At 48.3% G+C, this 24,227-nt stretch overlaps 1 protein-coding gene across 1 annotated transcript; it reads right to left on the reverse strand.

Moving 5' to 3' along the window:
• Positions 1–953: 953 nt before the first annotated feature.
• ADRA2B (adrenoceptor alpha 2B) lies at positions 954–2,722 on the reverse strand. Its single transcript, XM_029601858.1, is given in 3 exon segments — positions 954–1,736; positions 1,738–2,226; positions 2,229–2,722. Coding segments are annotated over 3 exon segments (1,047 nt in total). The 5' UTR covers positions 2,352–2,722; the 3' UTR covers positions 954–1,301.
• Positions 2,723–24,227: the final 21,505 nt, after the last annotated feature.

Raw genomic sequence — 24,227 nt, forward strand, 5'->3', positions numbered from 1 at the left:
CTTTTCTAGTACTGATCCCCATGCACAGCTCTGCTAATGCACCTTAATTTTGGTCTGCAAGACATCCAGATATTCCAGAACTGAGACTACCATACTGTACTAAATTACTGTAGCCTTACCTTGGCTCTATAAAAAAAATGATATAGGAGAAGGAAACATCCATAAAAATGATATAGGAGAAGGAAACATCCATAATAAAATTACAAATCCCTTATCTCTTCCCAGAGAGAACTTAGCCAAACATTTCTCCTTAAAAATGTTTGTGACAGGCTCATCATTGCTCCCAGACAAGGAGAGAGAGATAAGAAGAAGACACTCACACCCCTCCCAGAAATAAATCAGGAACGGACCCCTTATCTCTCCCAAGGGAAAGACATTAAGCACAAGCAGACATAAATCAGGAATATACCCTTTATGCACGCAACTCCCCCCCCCCCCCCGGGACAAATCTGTGCCAGACCTTTCATGTTCCCAACAGAGGAAAAAATCATAAACAGACATCCTCAATCCTCAGACAGCAATCAGGACTATATAACAGTAAAAAAAAAAAAAAAAGTATCCTATGACTGCCCTAGAAATATAATATGACTAGAGACAATTAGTGAACATCAGCAAAACCCAGGATTTGTCTTTTGTTATTTCTGTTCTATACTTTTTTCATTTTTTCCTTTTGTTGCTTTATATATTACTTTAACAATACACCTACAAACTGTCATGCCCACAAAGTTTCTTGAATCTGATTTAGAGCCCTCACCTCTCCATCCTGAGATAGAAAAAACAGAGACAGACCCCTTATTTCTCCCTCAGACAAAGAAATCAGGGCCAAACTCCTTAGCTCTTCCCCAAGAAGAGAAATCAAGGGAAGGCACTTCTCTCTCTCAGCCCCACCCTTTCCCCTCCCCCTCCCCAACTATTGCCCAGAGTGTGAAATCAGGGCCCCATCCCTCCCATCTTCCCCCAGAGAATTTGGAGCAGGCCTTTCACCCCTTGTGGCCTTTGAACATTTGTGAAGTGAGGGGGCAATGAGAGAGAATTGGCCAGCTCCTTGCTACAAGTTTAGCCTGCTTAGAGGCTTCGCCCCCCAGGGGGACTGAATAATAATGAGACACCCCCCCCTCCCCCTCCCCGGAATCAGTGCCCTTCTGAGCTCCCAGGGGGGAGTGCTGGAACTATTGACCAGTACAGAACAGGCGCAGGTCTCAGCCCAGGAGGCAATAATGTTCAGTCTTTAATGGAGTATAAAAAGGCTGATAAAACCGAGTGCGCCCCCACTAAAGAAGCCAGCGGCCCTGGGCCCAGGTTCAGCAGGCAGTCCGGCCCCAAGGGAGGCCCAGGATGCGGCGGAAGGCTTTTCTAAAGTCCTGGTTGAAGATAGTGTAGATCACCGGGTTCAGGGAGCTGTTGCAGTACCCGATCCAGAAGAAGAACTGGAAGAGGCCGTCCGGGACCGGGCAGAGGCGGGGGCAGATGGCTCTCAGACTGTACGTGAAGAAGAAGGGGAACCAGCAGAGCACGAAGACCCCGATCACCACGGCCAGCACGAAAGTGAAGCGCTTCTCCCTGCTCTGCTGCCGCCTCCTCTGGGGCAGCTTGGGGCTGAGGGCATGGCCCTTCTCCAGCAGCAGCAACCTCCCCCGCGGCGGTGGCCACCGTGCCGCGGAGGCCGGGCCCGCCCCCGCTCCTGTCGGCTTCTGCCGTCTGCCGGGGAAAGGCAGCGCTGGCCAGGGCGGGGGGCTTCCTGGTCCTGCGCTTGGCGATATGGTAGATCCTCAGGTAGACCAGGATCATGATGAGGCAGGGCGCAAAGAAGGAGCAGATGCTGGAGGACAGGATGTACCAGGTCTCCTCGTTCAGCTTGCACTGCGGCTGGCGGCGCGGGCCCTCCGGCTCCTGGCCCTTGTAGATGAGCGGCGGCAAGGAGATGACGGCAGCGATGGTCCAGACCAGCAGAATGACGCCCTTGATCCTCTTCGGTGTCCTCTTGGCGTTATACTCGATGGCTTGGCTCACCGACCAGTAGCGGTCCAGGCTGATGGCGCACAGGTGCACGATGGAGGAGGTGCAGAAGAGGACGTCCAGGGCCAGGTAGATCTCACACCAGGGCTTCCCGAAGTACCAGTAGCCCATCAGCTCGTTGGCCAAGGAGAAGGGAATGATTAAGGTGGCCACCAGGATGTCGGCAGCAGCCAGGGAGACCAGGAACAGGTTTCTGGGGGGCTTGAAGGGAGGCGGCTGGTCAGCACGGCGATGATGACCAGCACGTTGCCGAAGATGGTAAAGAGGATGAGGAAGGTGATGAGGGCGGCGATGACGGCGGTGGCCTGGACAGAGTAAGGCTCCGCGCTCTCCATGGTCGAGCCACCCGCGCTAACTTTCAGCTCAGTTGAGGCGGCGGCGGGGGGCAGCCCGCGGGCTCGGGAGCCATCATCTCTGGCGGCCAGAAAGGGGCTCAGCAGGGCCGCCGCTCTCCTCCCGCTGCATGGCTGCCGGTCTGTGCGCACCGACCGCCGCCGCAGGAGCGTCCTCCTCGCTGCTCTCCACGAAAGTTTCAGCCGCCGGCGGGCTGCAAGCGCGCTCCTCCCTTTGGGTAAAGGGAGCTTTTAAAGGTGCCGGAGGAACTTTTACCCATCCCCGCCGGTATGATGTCAGCGCTCCCCAACCCCGGGTGCCTCCCAGCCAAAGGAGGGGAGGGAGGCAGAGACACAGGGGTGAAAAGCGAAAGGGAGAGCAGGCAGTGTGGGGAGAGAAGGTGAAAGGGGAGAAAAAGCTGAGGGGTGGGGGGGGGGGGGGGGGGGGCGCTGCCGCTGGGACGCTCCAGCTGCATGTCCCAACCCCTTTTTCAAAAGGCTGCTGCCAGTTTTTTCTCACACAAGGAGCAGCTCCAGCGGTTTTCTTTCTAATCTGAGTTCATGCTTCTTCCACACTTCCGTAGCTCACCCTCTCTTTTCCACTCTTTGCTTTCCTATTCTTTCTGCCCTTCCAGGATGAGCCCACTTTGCCCTCCAATGCATCCCTGCTTAGACAGTTTTCTCTCGGACTACTCTTTCACTGGAGGTCCTGGCCACAGTCTGGGTCTAGGCTGTCTGTTCTGCCCCATTGCCCTCTCCCAGCACCATATGCCCAACACTCAGGGCTTGGGTTCGCTATAGCCGCAGCGCCACCTGCTGGGAGAGCCGACCTCCCGCACCCGCCCCATGCGCGCCTCTGAGCTCATGACCTGCTCTTTTCTTCAGGCCAAGACCCCAGGTATCTCTGGGATGTAGCTCCTTCGGCACATGCACAGTGGGGTCTGTCAGTAACATTCTGTGCATGACTGCAGCCTTCCAGCCTCTTCTCTTAAGTGCTGCAGTCCTGAGACGGAGAGAGTGCGGGAGAAGGGAGCTTGGAATTTAGCTTGGCACAGAATACAGCGTAGATTCCTTCTTTTTGCAAAGGAAACTTTGCGGTTTTTTTCTACTTTATTGAAATTGTATATATAACACAAATATGCTTGTACAAAAAAACAGATTTTACAATAAATTTTAAATATATTCATGTAAGGAAATAAGAAAAAGCTAAAGCCAAGAAACTCCCATACTAAAGGGAATAGGGGGAGCACAAGATTAAATTGAGCGAAAAATATTGAAAGAAAGAATACATTACATTAAGGAAACATGAGAGGAGCCACGTTCTTATAGTATCATTTCCCAATAACATTCCAGAGAATAAAGATTAATTAATACGAAAATCCAAATAAGATCTTAATTGCAAAGGCTCAAAATATATCTTGCATATATGTATGTTAAAATACATTTACATGGTTAACCTAAAATAAACTTCGCACCAAGGACCAGAACTTCTGGTGCATTGCAAGAAATGTTTTTCCCACGCTCGTGTCACTCTAGTAATATCTGGAAAAAAAAATCCAGATCGTATGAGCGTGAAATGACGAAAATCTATTTCGAAAAAAAACATTCTCGACATGGTGTCACGGTCCTGTCAAAAGAGAAAGGAAGCCAAGCCAAGCATGTCCCATATTTACTTAGTTGAATATCATAAAAGGGTTTTAAAATAGTATATAAACTTCTACCCCCATCAGAAAATTATATATACAGAGACACATATCAATACCCACATATGATCTGCACTAAAACACGCAACAACATTCAGATACATAGAAATAAACAATCGTGAAAATAGGGATAACCAGTGGCCACCCATACAGGTAAAAATACATTCCCTTTAACCAAGTCCAAATCAAGTCTCATCCTTCAACATATCAAGACATCTACACAGTCATAATTAGACTAACACCAAGCCCACCCTTCATTCTCACTGCCTGTCAAGGACATCGCCACTCCTAATTGCTCTGTCTCACACGGGCGCAGACATCTCACACTACATCTCCGTCCCTCCCATGACGATTCAGCACCGCGGAGAGCTCCCAGAGAGGTCCCGAGCTCCCCCTGCAGACCACTAATAGTAATGTCAAATTAGCCTAGAGCAGAGCTTTCCAAAGTGTGTGTCGGGACACATTAGTGTGTCGCCTGTAGTGTGGAGGTGTGTCGCCTGGTCCACAGGGCCGGCGGAAGCAGGGAACTATAGCAGGAAGATCGGCGGGCAGTGGTGGAGCTTACATCACCACGGCCCGAAGAAAGGGTCACGTTCACTCCTCCTCCTTCCTGCCTGTGCAGCCCTGGAAGAAAAACGTTGCCGGAGCCGCGTGGGCAGGAAGGAGGAGGAGCATCTGCTGCGTACAGAAGAAGAGCAGCATTAATGGGCCGTTGCGGATCCCACGTCGCGACGGCCCGAGAAGAGGAGGAAACCCGATAGCAGGGCCACTGCGGATCCCACGTCGCGGCAGCCCGAGAAGAGGAGTAAACCCGATAGCAGGGCCGCTGCAGATCCCATGTCACGGCCAGGGAAGATCAGGGCCTCTGAAGAGCCCATCCTTCGGCAACCCGTGAAGAGGGACAGCATGTGCCAGTGAGAGCCTGTGCTTGAGCAAGAGAGCATGTAGGAGTGAGAGAGCCTGTGTGTGTGAGAGTGAGACAGCATGTGCACGAGAGAGACAGTATGTATGTATGTATGAGAGAGAGGCATGTGAGAGTGAGAGTTGTGGATGTGTGAGATTGCATGTGAGTGAGAGCCTGTGTGTGTGAGAATGTGTGAGATAGCGTGTGAGAATGAGAACCTGATTGTGTGTTTGAGGGAAGACAGATGGAGAGAAAAGAAATAGAAAAAAAGACCCTGTAAAAGGAATTGGCAAAAAAACAAGAAAGGAAAGGTGGAAAAAAAAGCCTGTGACCAACCGATTAGAAAACTAAGATCAGACAGCAAAGGTAAAAAAAAAAATTACTTTTTAGTGATTGGCACATGTAATCTTTGGGAAAGTGCAAGAGTAGCACTTTCTCTATGCCGATCTCACAATGTACGAGATCAGCATGGAGGAAGTGGAAGCCTGCAAATATTTATTATGAGATAGGTTGTGTTGTGAAACATTTTATTTATGTATATATTTAAGGAAACATACATAAATTGTTGAAATACATTTTGTTCGTTTAACCTTTAACTTCTGGTTTGCTGGTAGACTGAATTACTGTGTCACGAAATTATGTTTATCTAAAAAGTGTGTCACCAACATGAAAAGTTTGGAAAGCTCTGGCCTAGAGAAATGTCAGGCCCGTACGCCCTGAGGTCCCTGTGGCCGAGGAAAGAGCCTAGCAGCTATCAAGGAGCTCCCAGATTCTGACTTTGTCCTCTGTCCCGCTAGCAACTCAAGGACGGTTCTCATGAGAAAGAGCGATGCAAATCTTCGTGCAACAAGTGGATTCTCCTTTGTAAAGTGCTATTATAAATAACTGGTCTGGTTTCTATGCATTCCATACATGGGAGAAGGGCGTTACTACCCAGCTGCCTTCCTATTTTTTTTTTTTTTTTTTGCAGGGTGGTCGGTAGATTAATTACTGACCCTTATCCACTAGGACCTAGGCTTTGCGCATGATATATTCCACTATCTCCTCAACTCTGTTCTCAAAAATCACCCATCATACAATGAAAGTACTACATGCAAATACATCTCTTGCATATTCATTTTGGACATTCCGAAAGGCAGACTTGTTTGCGGCACTCAAGGACCATACTTGCCTACCCCTATAATGATACATGATATAGGACAGAGGCTTCCAACTCCAATCCTCAGTCACAAACAGGTCTAGTTTTCAGCATATCCAGAATGTATATGAATAAGACAAATTTCCATGCACTGCCTCCCTTATATACAAATATATTTCATGCTTATTCATTATGAACATCCTGAAAAGCTGGGGGGGGGGGGATCTTCTAGGAGTAAAGTGAAAGTTAAGCACTCATGTTTAGAGCAAATGTCAACAATGCTTTGGAGGCTGCTGGCTTACACCCCCATTTATTCAGGGAACTCTGATATTGAAACTCATTTTGTACGAGTTCTAGAGAGTTGTTGGAGATGGGGATTATACCAGTTAACTCAGGGGTAGGGAACCTATGGCTCGCGAGCCAGATGTGGCTCTTTTGATGCTGCATCTGGCTCGCAGACAAATCTTTAACAAAAAAGTAAAAATCTTAACAAAACCCCCCACGCTCCTGACGCCCCCCCAAGACCTCCAAAATTAATTTACTACAACCCCCCACCCTCCTGATCCCCCCCCCCCAAGACCTGCCAAAAGTCCCTGGAGGGTCCAGCGGGGGGTCCAGGAGCGGTCCGGAAGCAATCTCCTGGACTTGGGCTGTCGGCTGCCAGTAGTCAAAATTGGCGCCGACGGCCCTTTGCCCTCACTATGTCACTGGGGTCGACCAATGGTGGCGGTAGCCCCTGTGACATAGTAAGGGCAAAGGCTGTCGACTGCCAGTAATCAAAATGGCGTCGACGGCCCTTTACCCTCACTATGTCACAGGGCTACCGCCGCCATGGTCGACCCCAGTGACATGAGGGCAAAGGGCCATCGGCGCCATTTTGGACTACTGGCAGCCGACAGCCCAAGTCCAGGAGATTGCTCCCGGACCGCTCCTGGACCCCCGCTGGACCACCAGGGACTTTTGGCAGGTCTTTGGGGGGGGGGTAGGAGGGTTGTAGTAAATTAATTTTGGAGGTCTTGGGGGTGGTTGTGTTAGATTTTTACTTTTTTATTAAAGGTTTGTCTGCGAGACCTGGACCCCCGCTGGACCACCAGGGACTTTTGGGAGGTCTGGGGGGGGGGTTAGGAGGGTGGGGGGTGTTGTAGTAAATTAATTTGGCAGGGCTTGGGGGGCGGTCAGAAGAGTAGGGGGTTGTAGTAAATTAATTTGGTAGGTCTTGTATGGCTCTCACGGAATTACATTTTAAAATATGTGGCGTCATGGCTCTCTCAGCCATAAAGGTTCCCGACCCCTGAGTTAACTGATCATGCTCATGTGGTGCTTCTAATTACCCAGACCAAAATAAGGAAACCAAGAAACTATGAGCCGGTCAGTCCACCATCTAGGCTGGGAAAATTTGAGTCATACTAAAGATCACTAATGCAGATGGAAAAACATCAAAGACTCATCATGGACTTAGGGGGGAGGGGGGAAATGAGTTTGCCAAAAATTAAATTCAAAATATTTACCGGTAATTCACAAAGTGCTACGGGACATAGACCAGTAGTTGCCAAGCCTATCATCAGCAATTCCTAACCAGTCAGGTTTCAAGATACCTACAGTGAATATATATGAGATATATTTGCATAAATATTTGTGGGAGTCCCAAAAACCCAACTGGCTAGGGTTCTCGGAGGACAGATTTGGGAGGGATTGCCAACAGCAGACAATAAGTGGAAGTATTTGGCACAGCTCATTGATATTCAGGGGATGCAGGAGGAAGAGGAGTCATAAACTCTTCCTTTAATATCCTCCACTCTACCTCCATACCCTCCACTAAACAGTAATCTACCTAAATATATAAAGTATATATTTTAATGCCTGGAGCAGCCATCAAAAACTAAAGATTTACTCCTCCTTCAAGACAGGCATCAGTCCAGAGCTGCACCTGATCAGTGTCAGGCAGCCTCCATTGCTTTCAATGGGAATGATATTAACACTTAAAAAACTTTTTTTTTTTACACTGTGTAAAAATAGGAAAAGAATTAGGAATAAAGCCATTTCTTTTTACTGTAACAAATAATATTTAAAAATCCCTTTGCCTTCCCCTTCTTTTAACAAATGGCTTAAAGTTTCCTCATCGAACAGGCAGTACTGTATTTGACATCAGGGCCTGGTATGCTGACCTTTTAAAAAATGCTTTGACACCATACTTACTGCCCAGTTTGTCTTTAGGTTACTTTGAATTGCTTTCACATCTTTACTACTCTCAAATACACACATTTAGGTAACTAGCAAAAGAGGCAGATGAGCAGAGGGACAAGGCACTAATGAGAGGGTGGGATTGGAGGTAGAAAAGAATGGAAAAAAATAAAAGAGAAAAATAGAAATAATCCCTCCAAAACTTTCTCATGTCTTAAAGGACATTGGCTTTTTGTGCATATTAAGTAAAATGAAAATATATACAGAAGTAGGTTGAAGAAGTTTAAAGTCTGTGCCATAAGTTTTCTAACTCATGCTACAATCTCTACACCAGAGCTGCCCTGGACCCATTCAGTGTGATCAGGCTCCAGCATAACAGAGATTGTGGGGCCATTATCACAGAATAGGAGATGAACAGGGCTAAAGAGAAAACTCTGGATTGTTCATAATATATAGGACAGTAAAGATCTGCTGAAGAGATGCCCAGCAGACAATCAATCTAGAATCCCCTCACTCATATACTATTGCCAGGAGTTGCACTCATAGCCCTCTGAGCACAGCAGGATCCCTACACCAAATGAACATTTGAGTCAGCAAGTCTTAGAGGTTTGGAAACAGGACAATTTTTCCTCTGACATTTTTGTTTATACTGGTTATCTACTGTGGAGGACTTTGGCCCTTTTCTCTATTACAATTACAAGGAAGTTTTAGAAAAAAAAAAGAGATCATGATATGCAAGTCAAAGGGTTAGACTCAGGAATAACATCACAAAATAAAACATGCAGTCATGCCTCTGGGCTGCAAAATCTCAAGGAAGCCGTACAATTTAGGGGGTGAAATTCTTCTATGCATGAAAACAAGAGCGAGAGCTGGGGCAATCGTATCTGATGATCTTAAGTTGACCAAACAGGTGGATAAGATGAGAGCAAAAGCCAGAAAGATACTTGGGTGCATAGGGAGAGGACTGATCAGCAGTAAAAAGGGGAGTTGATAGTGCCCCTGTTTAAGTCCCTGGTAAGACCTCATTTGGAATACTGTGCACAATTTTGGAGCCCGCAACTTCAAAAAGGATATAAACTGGTTGGAGTTGGTCAGTGGTCTTCATTGTAAAACATATGGGAATAGAGGGGAAAGATGAGAGAGACATTTAAATACCTCCAAGGTATCATGCACAAGAGACCTCTTTCCATAGAAAGAAGACTCTGGGATGAGGGTGAAAGATGGTAGACTCAGGAGTATATAAGGAAATATTTCTTCACAGAAAGGGCGGTGGATACATGGAACAGTCTCTCCCAAGAGGTGGTTGTTACAGATTGAGTATGTGCTTGCAGCACAACACAAGCTCAAACTCCCCCAGGGCACTTCCCTGGTAAGATCCATCCTTCTCAGACTCAAGGCTGCCTATTCCTGCTGGGCAAACTCCCTTAGACAGATCTGCCACTCCAAGCACAAAGGTGTATGCCCCCCAAGGACAGTACTCATTAGCCCCAAAGTTGCAGACACACACTCTGGCAGATTGGCCTATTGGGGATCATCCCTCCCACAGTGGGCCAGTTGCTCCAATCACGTGATTATTCCTGCTCGAAGGGAAGCCTGTGGAGCAGCAGCAGACCCCAATCCTGCCGCCAGCCCAATGAGAGGCCTGCACAGCCACAGCAAAGCCATGCTTCCGTGGCCTAACAAAGAAGGGCCTGAATAAGAAATAAGAACATAAGGAAAATGCCATACTGGGTCAGACCAAGGGTCCATCAACGCCCAGCATCTGTTCCAACAGTGGCCCAATCCAGGCCATAAGAACCGGCAAGTACCCAAAAACTAAGTCTATTCCATGTAACCATTGCTAATGGCAGTGGCATTCTCTAAGTGAACTAATAGCAGGTAATGGACTTCTCCTCCAAGAACTTATCCAATCCTTTTTTAAACACAGCTATACTAACTGCATGAACCAATTCTCTGGCAACAAATTCAGTGTTAATTGTGCGTGAGTAAAAAAGAAACTTCTCCGATTAGTTTTAAATGTGCCCCATGACTAACTTCATGGAGTGTCCCCCTAGTCCTTCTACTATCCGAAAGAGTAAATAACCGATTCACATCTACCCGTTCTAGACCTCTCATGATTTTACAACCTCTATCATATCCCCCCTCAGTCGTCTCTTCTCCAAGCTGAAAAGTCCTAACTCTTTAGTCTTTCCCTCATAGGGGAGTTCTTCCATTCCCCTTATCATTTTGGTAGCCCTTCTCTGTACCTTCTCCATCGCAATTATATCTTTTTGAGACTTCGGCGACCAGAATTGTACACAGTATTCAAGGTGCGGTTCTCACCATGGAGCGATACAGAGGCATTATGACATTTTCCGTTTTATTCATCATCCTTTCTAATAATTCCCAACATTCTGTTGCTTTTTTTGACTGCGCAGCACACTGAACCGACGATTTCAGTGTGTTATCCACTATGACACCTAGATCTCTTTCTTGGGTTGTAGCACCTAATACTGGAACCCAACATCGTGTAATTATAGCATGGGTTATTTTCCCTATATGCACTACCTTGCACTTATCCACATTTAAATTTCATCTGCCATTTGGATGCCCAATTTTCCGTCTCACAAGGTCTTCCTGCAATTTATCACAATCTGCTTGTGATTTAACTACTCTGCACCAATTTTGTGTCATCTTGCAAATTTGATTATCTCACTCGTCGTATTTCTTTCCAGATCATTTATAAATATATTGAATGGCGCGACAGAGCCCATGCTGCCACAGCCTGAAGACAGGCCTGCATGTCCATTATTCTGGGCCTGAAGAGAGGCCTGCACAGACACACAGCTGAGGCTCCCCCCACCTCACAGGCACCGTGGGTAACAGTGGCCTTCTTCCACATCCCTTCAGCAGCATTGAGGAGGCAGCGCTGCCTGGAAACTATATGTGTGTATGCTTGTGTGTATAAGAGAGACACTGCAAGTCTGTGTATGAGAGAGAGCCTGCAGTGTATGAAAGTGCGACAGAGCCTGTGTTTGTGTGAGACTGTGTATGTTTGATAGAGTGAGTGCCTGTATGTATCTGAGAGACACAGGCTCTTTCACTCACTCTCTCTCTCACACACACATAGTCTCAGGCTACGTGACAACATATATCTGAGTGAAAGAGAACCTGTATGTATGACATCATGTGTGTGTGTTGGGGAAGGAGAGAGAAGAGTGTGAGGCCCCCTCCCCCAATCCACAACAATCTGTGGGTGATTGGAAATCAAAAGATTCCAGGTATGGAGAGCTGGAAATTTTTAATCCTATTAATTTAAATTTTGGAGTGTTATTTCATTTCTGCTGTTTGAAATATTGATGTTTAGGAAATATTAGAAAAAACTTATTTTAATTACTAGATTTCGATGCTGTTGCCTACTTGACATTTTATTCCTTTTTTTAGTATGGTTTTAATAGTATGAATGATGATTTATCTCTCTTGACTTTATTGCTTAATGTTTTATAAGGAATGATGATTCTGTTTTTCCATTGTTGCATTACATAATAGTGTTTTCCAGAGCATGTATGTGAGCAAGAATGAGTGAGCCAGTTTACATATATGCAAGTGAGAGAGAATGAGCCAGCCAATGAGCAATTTGTGTGAGCTAGAGGACTATTTAAAACAGTGAGCATGTGTGTGAGCCAGTCAGCATGTATGTGAAAGAAAATATAAGGGAGTTTGTGCGAGAATGAGTAAATATGTTAGAAAGTGTGTATATATAAAAGAGAGAGGAGAAGGTTTGTGCATACCTCCCTATTACTGACTAATCCATGACAATCTGCAGGCAACTGGAATTTAAAGTTTTCAGGTATGAAGAGCAAGGGATTTTTTTTAGCCTTTGTTTTAATTATTGGGTGTTACTTGATGCATCTGCTGTTTTGAAATATTTTATTGACTGGAAAATGTAAAAAAAGTTATATATTTTTAATCATTTGATGTTCTATTCATCAACATGCTTTTAAGTATTTATTCTTTTTATGGGTATGGTTTTATTATGATTGATGGTTTATATTTCCTGATTTTTATTGTTTAATGAGGAATGGTGATGTTTAATGTTTTTCCATTGTTGCATTTGCATATGGAGTCTGTCTTGTTATGGTTTCCAATTTAGTTTTTGTTTGCATGTTCTCTAGTTAAAGTTTGTCTATTCTGCATTTGGGGAGGGGCTGTATGTTCATGTTGACTGAGGTGAGGTATTCTGCTAGCGTGTAGTTTTCTTTGTAGGGATTTAACAGCTTGGCCTTGCCTCTGTAATCCTAATACCAGGTGTATTGGTGTTTTAGGGCCTGCTGTAATAGAGTAGGTAGGCAGTGCAGAGCCTGGGGAACTATAAAAGCAGAAGACTCTATAGAACTGTCACTGGGAATGCACTAGAATGGTGGTGCAGGGTATGGAGAAGTGGAGGCAAGCTACAGTCAGAAAAAGGGATGGGGGTGAGCCAAGAGGAAGTGCCTATGCAGTGCTGGGAAGACTTCTGTAGGCTGGGCTTTCCTCCTGAAAGGGTCAACTGATTGAGGAAACTGTGAGACTTCTGGAGTTAGGGTAGGAATGGGAGAGGGTGCGTGCACCTGCAGGCTGGGGAAGGGCTGGCAGCAAGAAAAACTTTTCAGATAATCATGTGGCAGTACTGGAGAGGGGTACTCACTGTGTGAGCATATGAGCAGCAGCACAATGACAGAATGTGTGTTTCAGAGAGAGAGAGTGTGTGGGTGTAGGTGTCTTTCTCCCTGACACAGAAAGAAACCCATACACTGTGAGCAAGAGTGTGTTTATGAGCATCCTTTTGTCTGAGAGAATATGTATGTGTCTGACACTGGCTGGCAGTGTGATTGTCACATTACTTGGCAACTGGTTCAAGAACTGATTGGTTGGCAAGAGACTGTAATACCAGAGCACGAATCCAAGATATAATTATGAGAGTTGCAACGAGACTTGCAGGCGGATGGTAACAGATTGCATGGATAGAAGAGAGCACGCAGCTCCGTTTGCTCACCTCTGGTCTAGGGTATGTTCTACTACTTACCGTATTTTCCGGCGTATAAGACGACTTTTTAACCCAAGAAAATCTTCTCAAAAGTCGGGGGTCGTCTTATACGCCGGGTATCGTCTTATAGGGCACACCTGCCTCTTCTACCAGTTTCTCTCAATCACACACACATGCTCTCAATCAAATGCATTCTCTCACTTACACACAGGCTGGCTCCTTCTCTCTCTCTCTCTCTCTTTCACCCCCCCCCCCCCCCGAGCACAAATAGTAGCTGCAGCAGCTTCCTCCTCCAGCCCCCGCAGGCCAAGAAAGAAGAAACCCATCGGCCGCGGGAGGCTCATGCTGCTCTCTTCTTTCCCGATTACCAGCTCCTTCGACTGCTCGGGGCCCGTTCCTGCTATCGCCGCTGCAATTGTTTCATTCGGCACGGCTTTCTCCTTCCGCTCGCACCGCACTGCCGTTGCCCGCCGGGCTATCAGCACGTTCAAGCCCAGCGGGAACGGCAGCGGTGCAAAAAAAAAAAAAAATCTGTGGCATCCGCGGCTGTCCTTTTCTTCTTCCCGCCCCCCCCCCCCCCCTTTGAACCGGAACAGGAAGTGATGCGCGGGAAGAAAGAGCCGTGCCGCGTGAAAAAATTGCAGCGGCGACAGCAGGAACGGCCCCGAGCAGTCGAAGGAGCTGGTAATCGGGAAAGGAGACAGCAGCATGAGCCTCCCGCGGCCTATGGGTTTCTTCTTTCTTGGCCTGCGGGGGCTGGAGGAGGAAGCTGCTGCAGCTACTATTTGTGCTGGTGGGGGGGGGGAGTGGAAGTGAGAGAGAGAGAGAGAGAAGCAGCCAGCCTGTGTGTAAGTGAGAGAATGCATTTGATTGAGAGCATGTGTGTGATTGAGAGAAACTGGTCAGCAAGCTCGTGTGTGAGAGACAATGACAATGCTCAGAGAGATGACTGATGTGTATGTGAGTGTGAGAGAGAGAAAAAGCATGGAAGTGAGAAATCTGGGTATGTGAGAAAGCATGGGAGTAAGAAGCCTGATTATGTGAGAGAGAGCATGGGAGCGGGAGGGCTGGCTGTGTGTGTGTGTGTGTGTGTGCGCGTGCATGAGAGAGAGACTGGTTGATAAGGTGACGGTGTGTGTGAGAGAAAGAGACTGGTGTGTGTGAATGTGAGAGAAAGAATGTGATTCAGGGAATGAGAAGCCTGTGCATGTGGAGAGTGAGCATGGAAATGAGAGAGAGACTGGTGTGTGTGTGTGAGACAGAGAAAGTGATTATGAGAGTGAGAAGCCCGTATATGTACGGTAAGCAGAACACGGGAGTGGGAAGCCTGTGTGTGTGTATGGCATGAGAGAAACTGTCAGGAAGGTGTCTGGTGTGTGTGTCAAAGACTGTTTGGGAAATGATTGGTGTGTGAGAGACAGAAACTGGTCATGGGGGCATGACTGGTATGGTGTGTGTGTGTGAAAGACATGGGCCCTAAGGAAGAGGAAGAGGAATAGGAGAGCTGCTGGAGGGGGTAAGGAAAGGTGGCTTTTTAAGTTTATTTTTCTTGATTGACTGCCATTTTAATTATTTAATATTATGTGATGTGTCTGCTTTTTTGAAATATTTTATTGGTGTTTGGAGAATGTTTAATAGTTTTTTATGAGTTTTTAATTGTTGGATGTTATTCTGTTCATAGCTGTTTTGAAACATTTATTCTGCTTATTAGTATAGTTTTACAATTATTTATGTGTGGGGATCTATAGCTGCTTGCTAGTTCTGTTTTCCTAATAAGAGGTGTATTGGTTTTTAGGGCCTGATATACGGTATTTGTAGTGTTGCCTTTTCATAGATAGGGTTGCTCCTGTTTGAGTGTAAAATTATTTTTTTTCTTAAAAATATGTATAAAAAAAGGGGGGGGGGGGGGTCATCTTATACGCCGGAAAATACGGTAGTTATTTAGGAAAAATGTGACATTTATGTTGAAGATTTTTTGAAAAAAAAGCCCCCGGGCTGATATTTTCCTGCAATCCACTCCTGCCCACACTCACCCTCTGAGGCAGCACAAAGTAGATGCCATAAGAGCAGTGTTTTAATTATATGCCCAGCAGAAACCAATGCAGTAAAGATGTTACCCACCCAGAGAGCAAAAGCAATAGTTACAATAAAGCAATGGCATACTTCCTTCTCTCTCATCAGAAGAGCCCAGAAGAGTTGCATGACTCAGTTGCTTCTAGTTTTTCAGGATTGCAAAAATTCTCTCTCCCTCCATTATACCCCCCCCCTTTCCATCTACACATCTGAAAGTATATACAGTTTTCCCAAAACACCTGGCTTTAGCTTGTGATTCTGCACATCTGCTGTTTACCCTCTTCCTTTTCCATACTCACGTGATATATGGCAGTGTGAGAACTGCAAGTGCATGCAGGCCTAGTTTCTGAATACATCCTTAGCCAGGAGTATTCAGACCTAGACTAAGCAATTTCATTACAGTGGTAGAGACCAAACACCAACAGAAATCAAAAAGCCAGAGGATGCTTAGAGCTGAGGATGTAAGGATAAAGCCTGAGAGCAGGTAGGTTCGATGGGATTGGTTCAGGAATGGAGAAACTGGCTGGGCCTTGTGGTCTTTATCTACATTTCTATATTTGTTTCAGTACAGGAAATTAGGAAAGCTCCCGCTTCAAGGTGTCTAAAATCTCAACAGTGCCAGAGGGAGGTTGGGTGACAGAAAGAATCATCTCACTCCCTCTCTCAGCCTCTGTATACTCATAACGCCAACAGAATCCTTCCAAGGCTTCAATCCTCACTGCTCAATACAAGATATTTTTTTTGCCCCAGGCAATTTTTTGGTGAAATCAGTGCTTAGCTATTAGGGCTGAAGTTCTTCAAAACGTTGGCAAGATTTAGAGTAGCTTTACATATTTACAGTAACAGGTCACAGGGCTTCCCTACCGCCATTTCATCATTCTGTGGCTGGGAGAATTTTACCAGGGCATGAATCCAGCATGATCGCTGAAGCCACACTGCCATCCTGACTCGATACCGCATTTAAGGCAGCAGCACCGATCCAAGATAGCTTTATTGCACAGGTTAATGGAGACAGAACAGAAAGGAGACTAACCACAAAGCCATGCAATGGTGAGATTACTTACCTGATAATCTCGTTTTCCTTGGTGTAGGCAGATGGACTCATTACAAATGGGTATAGTGTGCTCGTGCTAGCAGTTGGAGACTGATCTGATGTCAGCACATGGTACATATACCCCTGCAGGAAATGCAGGCACTCAGTAATCTTCCTTGCAAAAGCTGTATGGATATATGTGTGACTGACCGATTGATTCACTGAACATGATTAACCTGACCGATTGATAGTAGCTGGAGACCGCCAGTGTTCACAACCGGAAGGCGTCGACACCCGGCAGGGTGGATGCCCTATGTAAGGAAACATGGCTTACCTCGAAACGGTGAATCCCCATAAATATTGGCAGCCGGGCGGGATGCTGAGTCCATCTGCCTACACCAAGGAAAACGAGATTATCAGGTAAGTAATCTCACCATTTCCTAGCGTGTAGCAGATGGACTCATTACAAATGGGATGTACAAAAGCTACTCCCAGACTGGGCGGGAGGCTGCCCGAGGTACGTTTAGGATTGCCCTTGCAAATGCTGAGTCCTCCCTGGCCTGGACGTCCAGACGGTAGAATCTGGAGAAGGCATGGATGGAGGACCACGTTGCCGCTTTACATATCTCTGCCGGTGACAGCATCCTAGTTTCTGCCCAGGAGGCCGCTTGTGCTCTGGTAGAGTGAGCCTTGACTCTTAGAGGTGGTGGTTTTCCTGCTTCTACGTAGGCCGCTTTGATAACTTCTTTGATCCAACGAGCAATAGTCGCTTGTGAGGCGGCTTCTCCTTGCCGTTTCCCACTGGGAAGGACGAACAGGTGGTCCGTCTTTCGTACTGTTTCCGACATCTCCAGGTATCTGGACAGCAGCCTGCCGATGTCGAGATGACGCAGTATTCGACCTTCTTCCAACTTCTTCAAACCTTCCGTGGTTGGCAAGGATATGGTTTGGTTGAGGTGGAAGCGTGAGACTACCTTAGGTAAGAAGGAAGGAACCGTGCGAAGATGGATAGTCCCTGGGGTGATTCTGAGAAACGGATCGCGGCAGGACAGCGCCTGTAGCTCTGAGATGCGACATGCCAAGCATACGGCCAGCAAGAACACCATCTTCAAAGTTAACAAACGGATGGACAGGCCTCGAAGAGGTCTGAAGGTGGGTCCCGCTAGGAATTCCAAAACTAGGTTGAGGTTCCTCAGTGGTGGGCGAATGTGTTTGACTCCTTTCAGGAAACGGGAAACGTCTGGGTGTGTGGCAATGCTGTTGCTGTCACTCCTGGGGCCGTAGCAGGATAGCGCTGCCACCTGAACCTTGATTGAATTGAGGGACAGACCCTTCTGAAGTCCATCTTGCAGGAAATCCAGAATGATGGGGATTTTAGCGGCATATGGTTTGGTGCTGCGAGTTTTGCACCAGGCTTCAAATACTCTCCAGATCCGTATATAGGTTAGTGATGTGGAGAACTTGCGTGCTCAGAGGAGTGTATCTATTACCGCCCCCGAGTATCCCCTTTTTCTCAGTCGAGCCCTCTCAATGGCCAGACCGTAAGAGAGAATTGAGCTGGATTCTCGTGGAGGATGGGACCTTGTCTCAGCAGGTCCCTGTGAGGGGGCAGGGGTAGAGAATCCCCTGCCAGTAGTCTTCTCATGTCTGCGTATCAGGGTCTTCTTGGCCAGTCTGGGGCCACCAGAAGAACTAGGCCTCTGTGTCGCTGAATCTTGTATATAATGGCACCCAGCAGGGGCCATGGGGGGAAGGCATATAGCAGGATCCCCTGAGGCCATGGTGGCACCAGGGCATCGATCCCGTGGGATAGAGGATCTCGTCTGCAACTGAAGTATCTGGGTACTTGAGCGTTGGACCTGTCCGCTAGTAGGTCCATGCCCGGCGTCCCCCACTGATCCACAATCAGTGGGGGACGCCATTCCCCCGGGTTTAGGCTTTCTCTGCTGAGGAAGTCTGCCGTGGTGTTGTCCTTCCCGGCGATGTGGACGGCGGAGATGTCCTGGAGATTTGCTTCCACCCAAACCATCAGGAGGGCTATTTCTAAGGATACCTGTCGGCTCCTGGTTCCGCCCTGCTGGTTGATGTATGCCACCATGGTGGCATTGTCCGACATCACCCTGACTGCTCTGTTGTGAAGTCTGTGGGCAAATCGCAGGCAAGCTAACCTGACTGCTCGTGCCTCTAGTCGGTTGATGTTCCACCGCCCTTGGGCGGTGAGTTCTTTGCAGTGTGCTCCCCAGCCGCTGAGGCTGGCATCTGTAGTGAGCAGGGTCCAGGTTGGAGAGGACATTTTTGACCTCCGGCTCATGTGGCCAGGCTGCAGCCACCACCGTAACTGATGCCGTACTCTGGCCGGTAGAGGTAGATGCACAGTGTAGTTCTGTAATCGTGGGCGCCACCGAGATAAGAGGGTGCATTGTAACGGTCTCATATGAGCCCGTGCCCATGGAACCACTTCGAGAGTGGAGGCCATTAGGCCGAGGACCTGTAGGTAATCCCAAGCTGTGGGCCGGGTGGTGCTCAGTAAAGTCTGTAAACGATTCCGAAGTTTTGATTTCCTCTTGGAGGTCAGGCTGACCTTGTCTTCCTGGGTGTTGAATCGGACTCCTAGGTATTCCAGCGACTGTGAAGGCTGTAGGGAACTCTTGCTTGTGTTGACTACCCATCCTAGGCTTTCCAGAAGAGATATAACTCTGTTGGTCGCCCGGTGGCTCTCCTCCAGTGACTTTGGCCTGATCAGCCAATTGTCTAGGTAGGGATGGACGAGAATGCCTTCCTTCCTGAGTGACGCCGCCACCACTACTATTACCTTGGTAAAGGTCCGTGGGGCGGTGGCTAACCCGAAGGGTAGAGCCCGGAAGTGAAAATGTTGATCCAGGACTTTGAAGCGTAAGTAGCGCTGGTGATCCTGATGGATTGGGATATGCAAATAAGCCTCTGCCAGATCCAGGGATGTGAGATACTCCCCTGGCTGTATTGCACTTCGGACTGACCGCAGAGTTTCCATGCGAAATCCTGGGACCCTTAAGTGCCGGTTGACTGACTTGAGGTCCAGGACAGGTCTGAAGGTGCCCCCTTTCTTGGGTACGATGAAATAAATGGAGTAATGCCCTGAATTTGTCTCCCATGCAGGTACTGGGATTATGGCTTTCAGGGACAGGAGCCTCCCCGAGGTAGTTCCCAGCGCCGCCCTTTTGAGGGGCGGACAAGGAGATTCCACAAACTTGTCCGGAGGGAGATGAAGGAAGTACATGTAATACCCTTCCCGGACAAAGGTGAGGACCCACTGGTCCGAAGTAATCTCGACCCACCTGTGGTAGAATAGGGTCAGCCTGCCCCCTATGGCTTCTTCCCCCAGATGGGTCGGCTGATTCTCAATGTGGGGTGCGGCCGGGACCCGAACCCGAGCCGGCTCCCCTCTTGTTGTGCCCGATCCGAAAGGACTGGTTCCTGGTCTGAGAACGAGGTGCTTGGTAGTGAGCCCTGTAAGGGTTGAAGCGTTGAGAGCTTCTACCTCTGGATGGTCTAGGAAAAGGGCGCCGGTTCCTCCTTGACTTGTCTTCTGGTAGACGGGGCAATGGAGATGCGCCCCACTTGTTAGCCAGGTTCTCGAGGTCGCTGCCGAACAGGAGGGATCCCTTAAAGGGCATTCTTGTAAGACATGTCTTGGAGGAGTCGGCCGACCAATTTCATAGCCAGAGCTGTCTCCTGGCTGCAACTGAGGATGACACTCCCTTGGCTGCTGTACGGACTAAGTCTGAGGCAGCGTCAGTGAGGAACGAGAGGGCTGATTCCATTTCTTCTCCCGGGGTGTTGGTCCTGGCTTGTGATAAACAGGAACGCGTCACCACGGTGCAGCAGGTCGCAATTCGTAGGGACATGGCTGCCACCTCAAAGGCTTGTTTCAGAATGGCGTCCATGCGCCGGTCATGTGCATCCTTGAGGGCCGCCCCTCCCTCCACCGGAATGGTGGTGCACTTCACAATTGCGCTAACTATGGCGTCTACCTTCGGGCACGCCAGCAGCTCCTTGGTTGCCGGGTCCAGGGGGTACATGCTAGACAAAGCCCGACCCCCTTTGAATGAGGCCTCTGGCGCAGTCCACTCCAGATCGATTAGCTGCTGTGCTGCTTGTAGGAGGGGAAAATGGTGAGCCGTTTGACAAAGGCCCTCTAGCAGGGGGTTCATTCTAGGTTCCCCTGGGGTGCCTGGCCCGGGATAGCCAGCTCCGACAGGCATTGAGAGACGAGGTCTGGAAGATCCTCCTTAAGAAAGAAGCGTCTCATGGTTCGATATGGCTCTATCCCCGAGGGAAGTTCTCCCTCCTCGGGAAGCTCGCCTTCTTCCTCAGAGTAATCTGAGTCCCCATAAGTGGGGCTTTCGGGTGGCGGGTGGCCATGCCTAGGTCTAGAGGGTCCAGGGGCAGGGTCATCCGGTACGTGTGGGTCCGGTCGGGGATCAGACTGCATCTTGACAAAGGCGTGAATCCCCTTGAATAATTCCACCCAGAAGAGCGAAGCAGGTTCTAGCCGTAGGGGCACCAGGTCTGTAGGGTTCCCTGGCTGCTCACCACGGCCTGCTAGGTTCGGAGTGTTCCCGGAGGAACTGGCAGTCAACCTGGGCTGGGACCGGCCTTGGCCTGGAACTCCCAGGGCCTCCCCTCACATTGGGAACATAGGGAGTCTGCTTCCTCGCTCTGTGTGGCTCTGAGGTGGCATGCTGAGCAGAGGCCTAGAGCTCTTATGCCTGATTCTGGAGGTGCCGGCTCTGCGGACGCATGGGCTCTCATACGCTCCATCGCATCTGTTATCTCCGGTGTGCTCTCAGCCGAAAGTATGTGCCTTTCAACGTGCGCCTAGCAACGTGCGCCTATCACTTTCGGGCACCTAACACACACGCCCGATCCCTGTGCGCCGAATCTGTACGCTAGATCGAGGCGGCGAATCAGGGCAGATGGCGACAGCGAGCAGGCAGGCAAAATGGCGACCTACTTTGTGGGCTGCCACGTAGGCAGACCCCGCTAATCCTCGCTCTTCAGAGACCAGTAAAGTAAAGATGTACGCCTTACCTGATCTTCAGCGCTTCCCGGCTGCGACCCAGGTGGTCTCTGGCTGCGGGGGGGGGGGGGGAGAAGGTGAGTACCGTCCCCGCTGCGCTCGAGGAACTGCAACCGCTGCCTCTAAGCCGTGCCCGAACTCGTCTCGCGCGGGGGCTAAGTCCTCACTACGAACGGATCGGGACCGAGGCTGCCTCTATGCCATGCCCGAGCCCTTCTCACTCGGGGGCTAGGTCCCTGCCGCGATCCAGCCACCGGACAAAGGCTCTCATCTCCGAGGGACCACGGAAATCACCTCGGGAAACTCGACTGGGGAAGGGACCCGAGGGTATCACCGCAGGAGTGCAGGGCTCGTCTTCAGGTAGGCTTCTTCTAAGAATTTAGTCGTTAGAATTTGGAAAAACGCTCAGCGAGCGTAAGGTAGCTCCAAACTGCTTTGGAGATGGAAATTACTGAGCGCCTGCACTTCCTGCAGGGGTATATGTACCATGTGCTGACGTATTACGGCAATGAAGACACATCAGGCAGGATTCATGGCAAGAAGGAAAAAAGAAGGGCTGATCACGCCCGTGGGTCCCTTTTTATTGTACATGCATCCATAGCATACAATGTGCCATCACATCATTGGCTCCCCTCCCCATAGCATACAGACGTGTCATTAGACCATTGGCTCAGGGGGTGTGTACGGATCATTTCATTGGCTGCTGAATCCTATACCATATATGTGTCTGTCTTTTTCTTGCATCTGACTACATGACAACTAGCTATCCTTTCAGGCAGTCAGGGTTAATTATAAGCTAGAGAAATACGTGACAGCCAGGTATCCTCTCCTTAGGCAGAGAGGTTTAATTATAAGCTAGAGATTTAGATGCACTAGTGTTGCTGTATTCAGTGCAAAGGTCAGAGTTAGTATTAACCCCTGACATGGCTTACTGGCAAGCTCATAATTCCCCACATCTCACCTTTTCTGTCTTTATTTAAGCAGCATAAGAATATCTCTGAATCCATGCTTTAGACCCCTACTGAAATCTGTTATGTCTTGGTATGGGCTGGAGATAGGGGAAGGAGGACATGGAGAGAAAAGCTGAGTCGGTGTGGTGTGCCAGCTGCCGCAGAGCTCCTGAATCTCCACATCACCCAGAGCTGGTGCAGCGTGGTGTGCCAACTGCTGCAGGGCTCAGGATTCCCTATTAAGCAGCATACAAGACATCTTTGTATCCAGGCTGAAAGCAAGGTTTTAGTATGGATATGAGGTTGGGTATGCACTGAATACAGCAGCACAGGCAAATAATTAAGACAATTACAGTCATTATAATAGAAATCACCCTTTTGAGACCAGAAATATCAGGGAGCCAGGACCATAGCCAGTCCCATGGAGAAGTTGGTATTCTGTCAGAAAGTGGTGCATCAGCAACCATGGTTTCTATCTGCTCTATGGTATGTGTGAGGTTTGCTTTATAATCTGATATGTACACACAGCAATGAGATCCAATTAATGCACAAACACCACCCTTTGAAGCTAAAATGGTGTCTAAGCTATAGTGGTTCTGTAATGCTACCTCTCTAATCTGAGAAACTTCTGTTGTGAGTAGTTTTAATGCATGGACTGTCTGATTGAATAGGTCAGTCATCCAGTTAGCTAGGATGTGTAAGTCCCTGTAATTCATAGCTGTTCCCATTGGAGGAAACAGGCTTCTAGCTACCTGGGTTTCTGTATACTTATCTATGGGACTCTTGATCGCCTCCCTTTTGTTACGGAGTCTTGATTTGGGTAGATTGTTGACTGCATAGTATGAGGGGAGGATGTAGCCTAGAGTGCATCTGCCTCTCCATCTGGGGGGGGATGTGCATATATGCTCTACGCCCACATAACATCCAAATGTTCCCTATCTAGTTAGCGTACCAGTTACGGGGCTGTTTGACTTGTTGTACCATTGCAGATACATATTCACACAAGCTAAATTGCCCGTCTGAGAATTTTTCTCCTCTTTCACACCTTTTTGTTTCCCCCACTGAACATCCTGAGATCAGCCAATTGCACATATAGTGGGTAAAGCTATGCAAGTATTCTGTGATATTTTGTGGGAATTCAGGGTATGCTGTTACATTAGAGTACGACCTGATCATGACTTCTTCTAATACAATACGGATATTTTCCCACCTGAAGCCCCTTCCCATCCCCTGGATCATAGTCCCAACAAAGAGCGGTAGTCTCTTGAATACGGCTGCCGATGGGTATTATGGTATTACCAATTGGAGAGTTAAGGGGATAACCTCCCGGCCACGGGAAACTCATCCATCCTGTAAGATTAAATGGCACGGCATGCATAATTAGTCCTCCACGGGTATGGGTTGGCATGTGTGTGCAGATCCAACCGTTTGTTCAATTCAACAGGTGTGAAAAGTTCTGTGCATCGAGGTTGTACATGTTGTCCTGCCAGAGTCCTTGTTCGGAAATCGCCATAGCTGGAGAAATAAGGCAAAGGAGGAGGATGCAGAACACAATTGTTAATGAGTTGGCATTCAGGCAAGAAAAGGCGGCTAATAAGTTCTCTGGAGTTTTCTCAAAGCCTTGTTGTTCCAAGAGTTGTGCAGATTGGTTGGATAGGGCTTTGATCTGTCCCCAGGTCATTTGGTGCTGCTTTTTGCGGGGAGTCCGGTCTCTGTCCTTCTGAGGGCTGTGGAGGCTCAGGGAGAAGTTGGGGATCGGGTTCTGTAGATCCGGACGCCTTTCCATGGCTTGATACAACGGCTTGGAACCCAAAGTGGACCTGTGGGAGCAAG

Source organism: Rhinatrema bivittatum, chromosome 5, assembly GCF_901001135.1.
Source record: "Rhinatrema bivittatum chromosome 5, aRhiBiv1.1, whole genome shotgun sequence".
NCBI classification, from domain to species: domain Eukaryota; kingdom Metazoa; phylum Chordata; class Amphibia; order Gymnophiona; family Rhinatrematidae; genus Rhinatrema; species Rhinatrema bivittatum.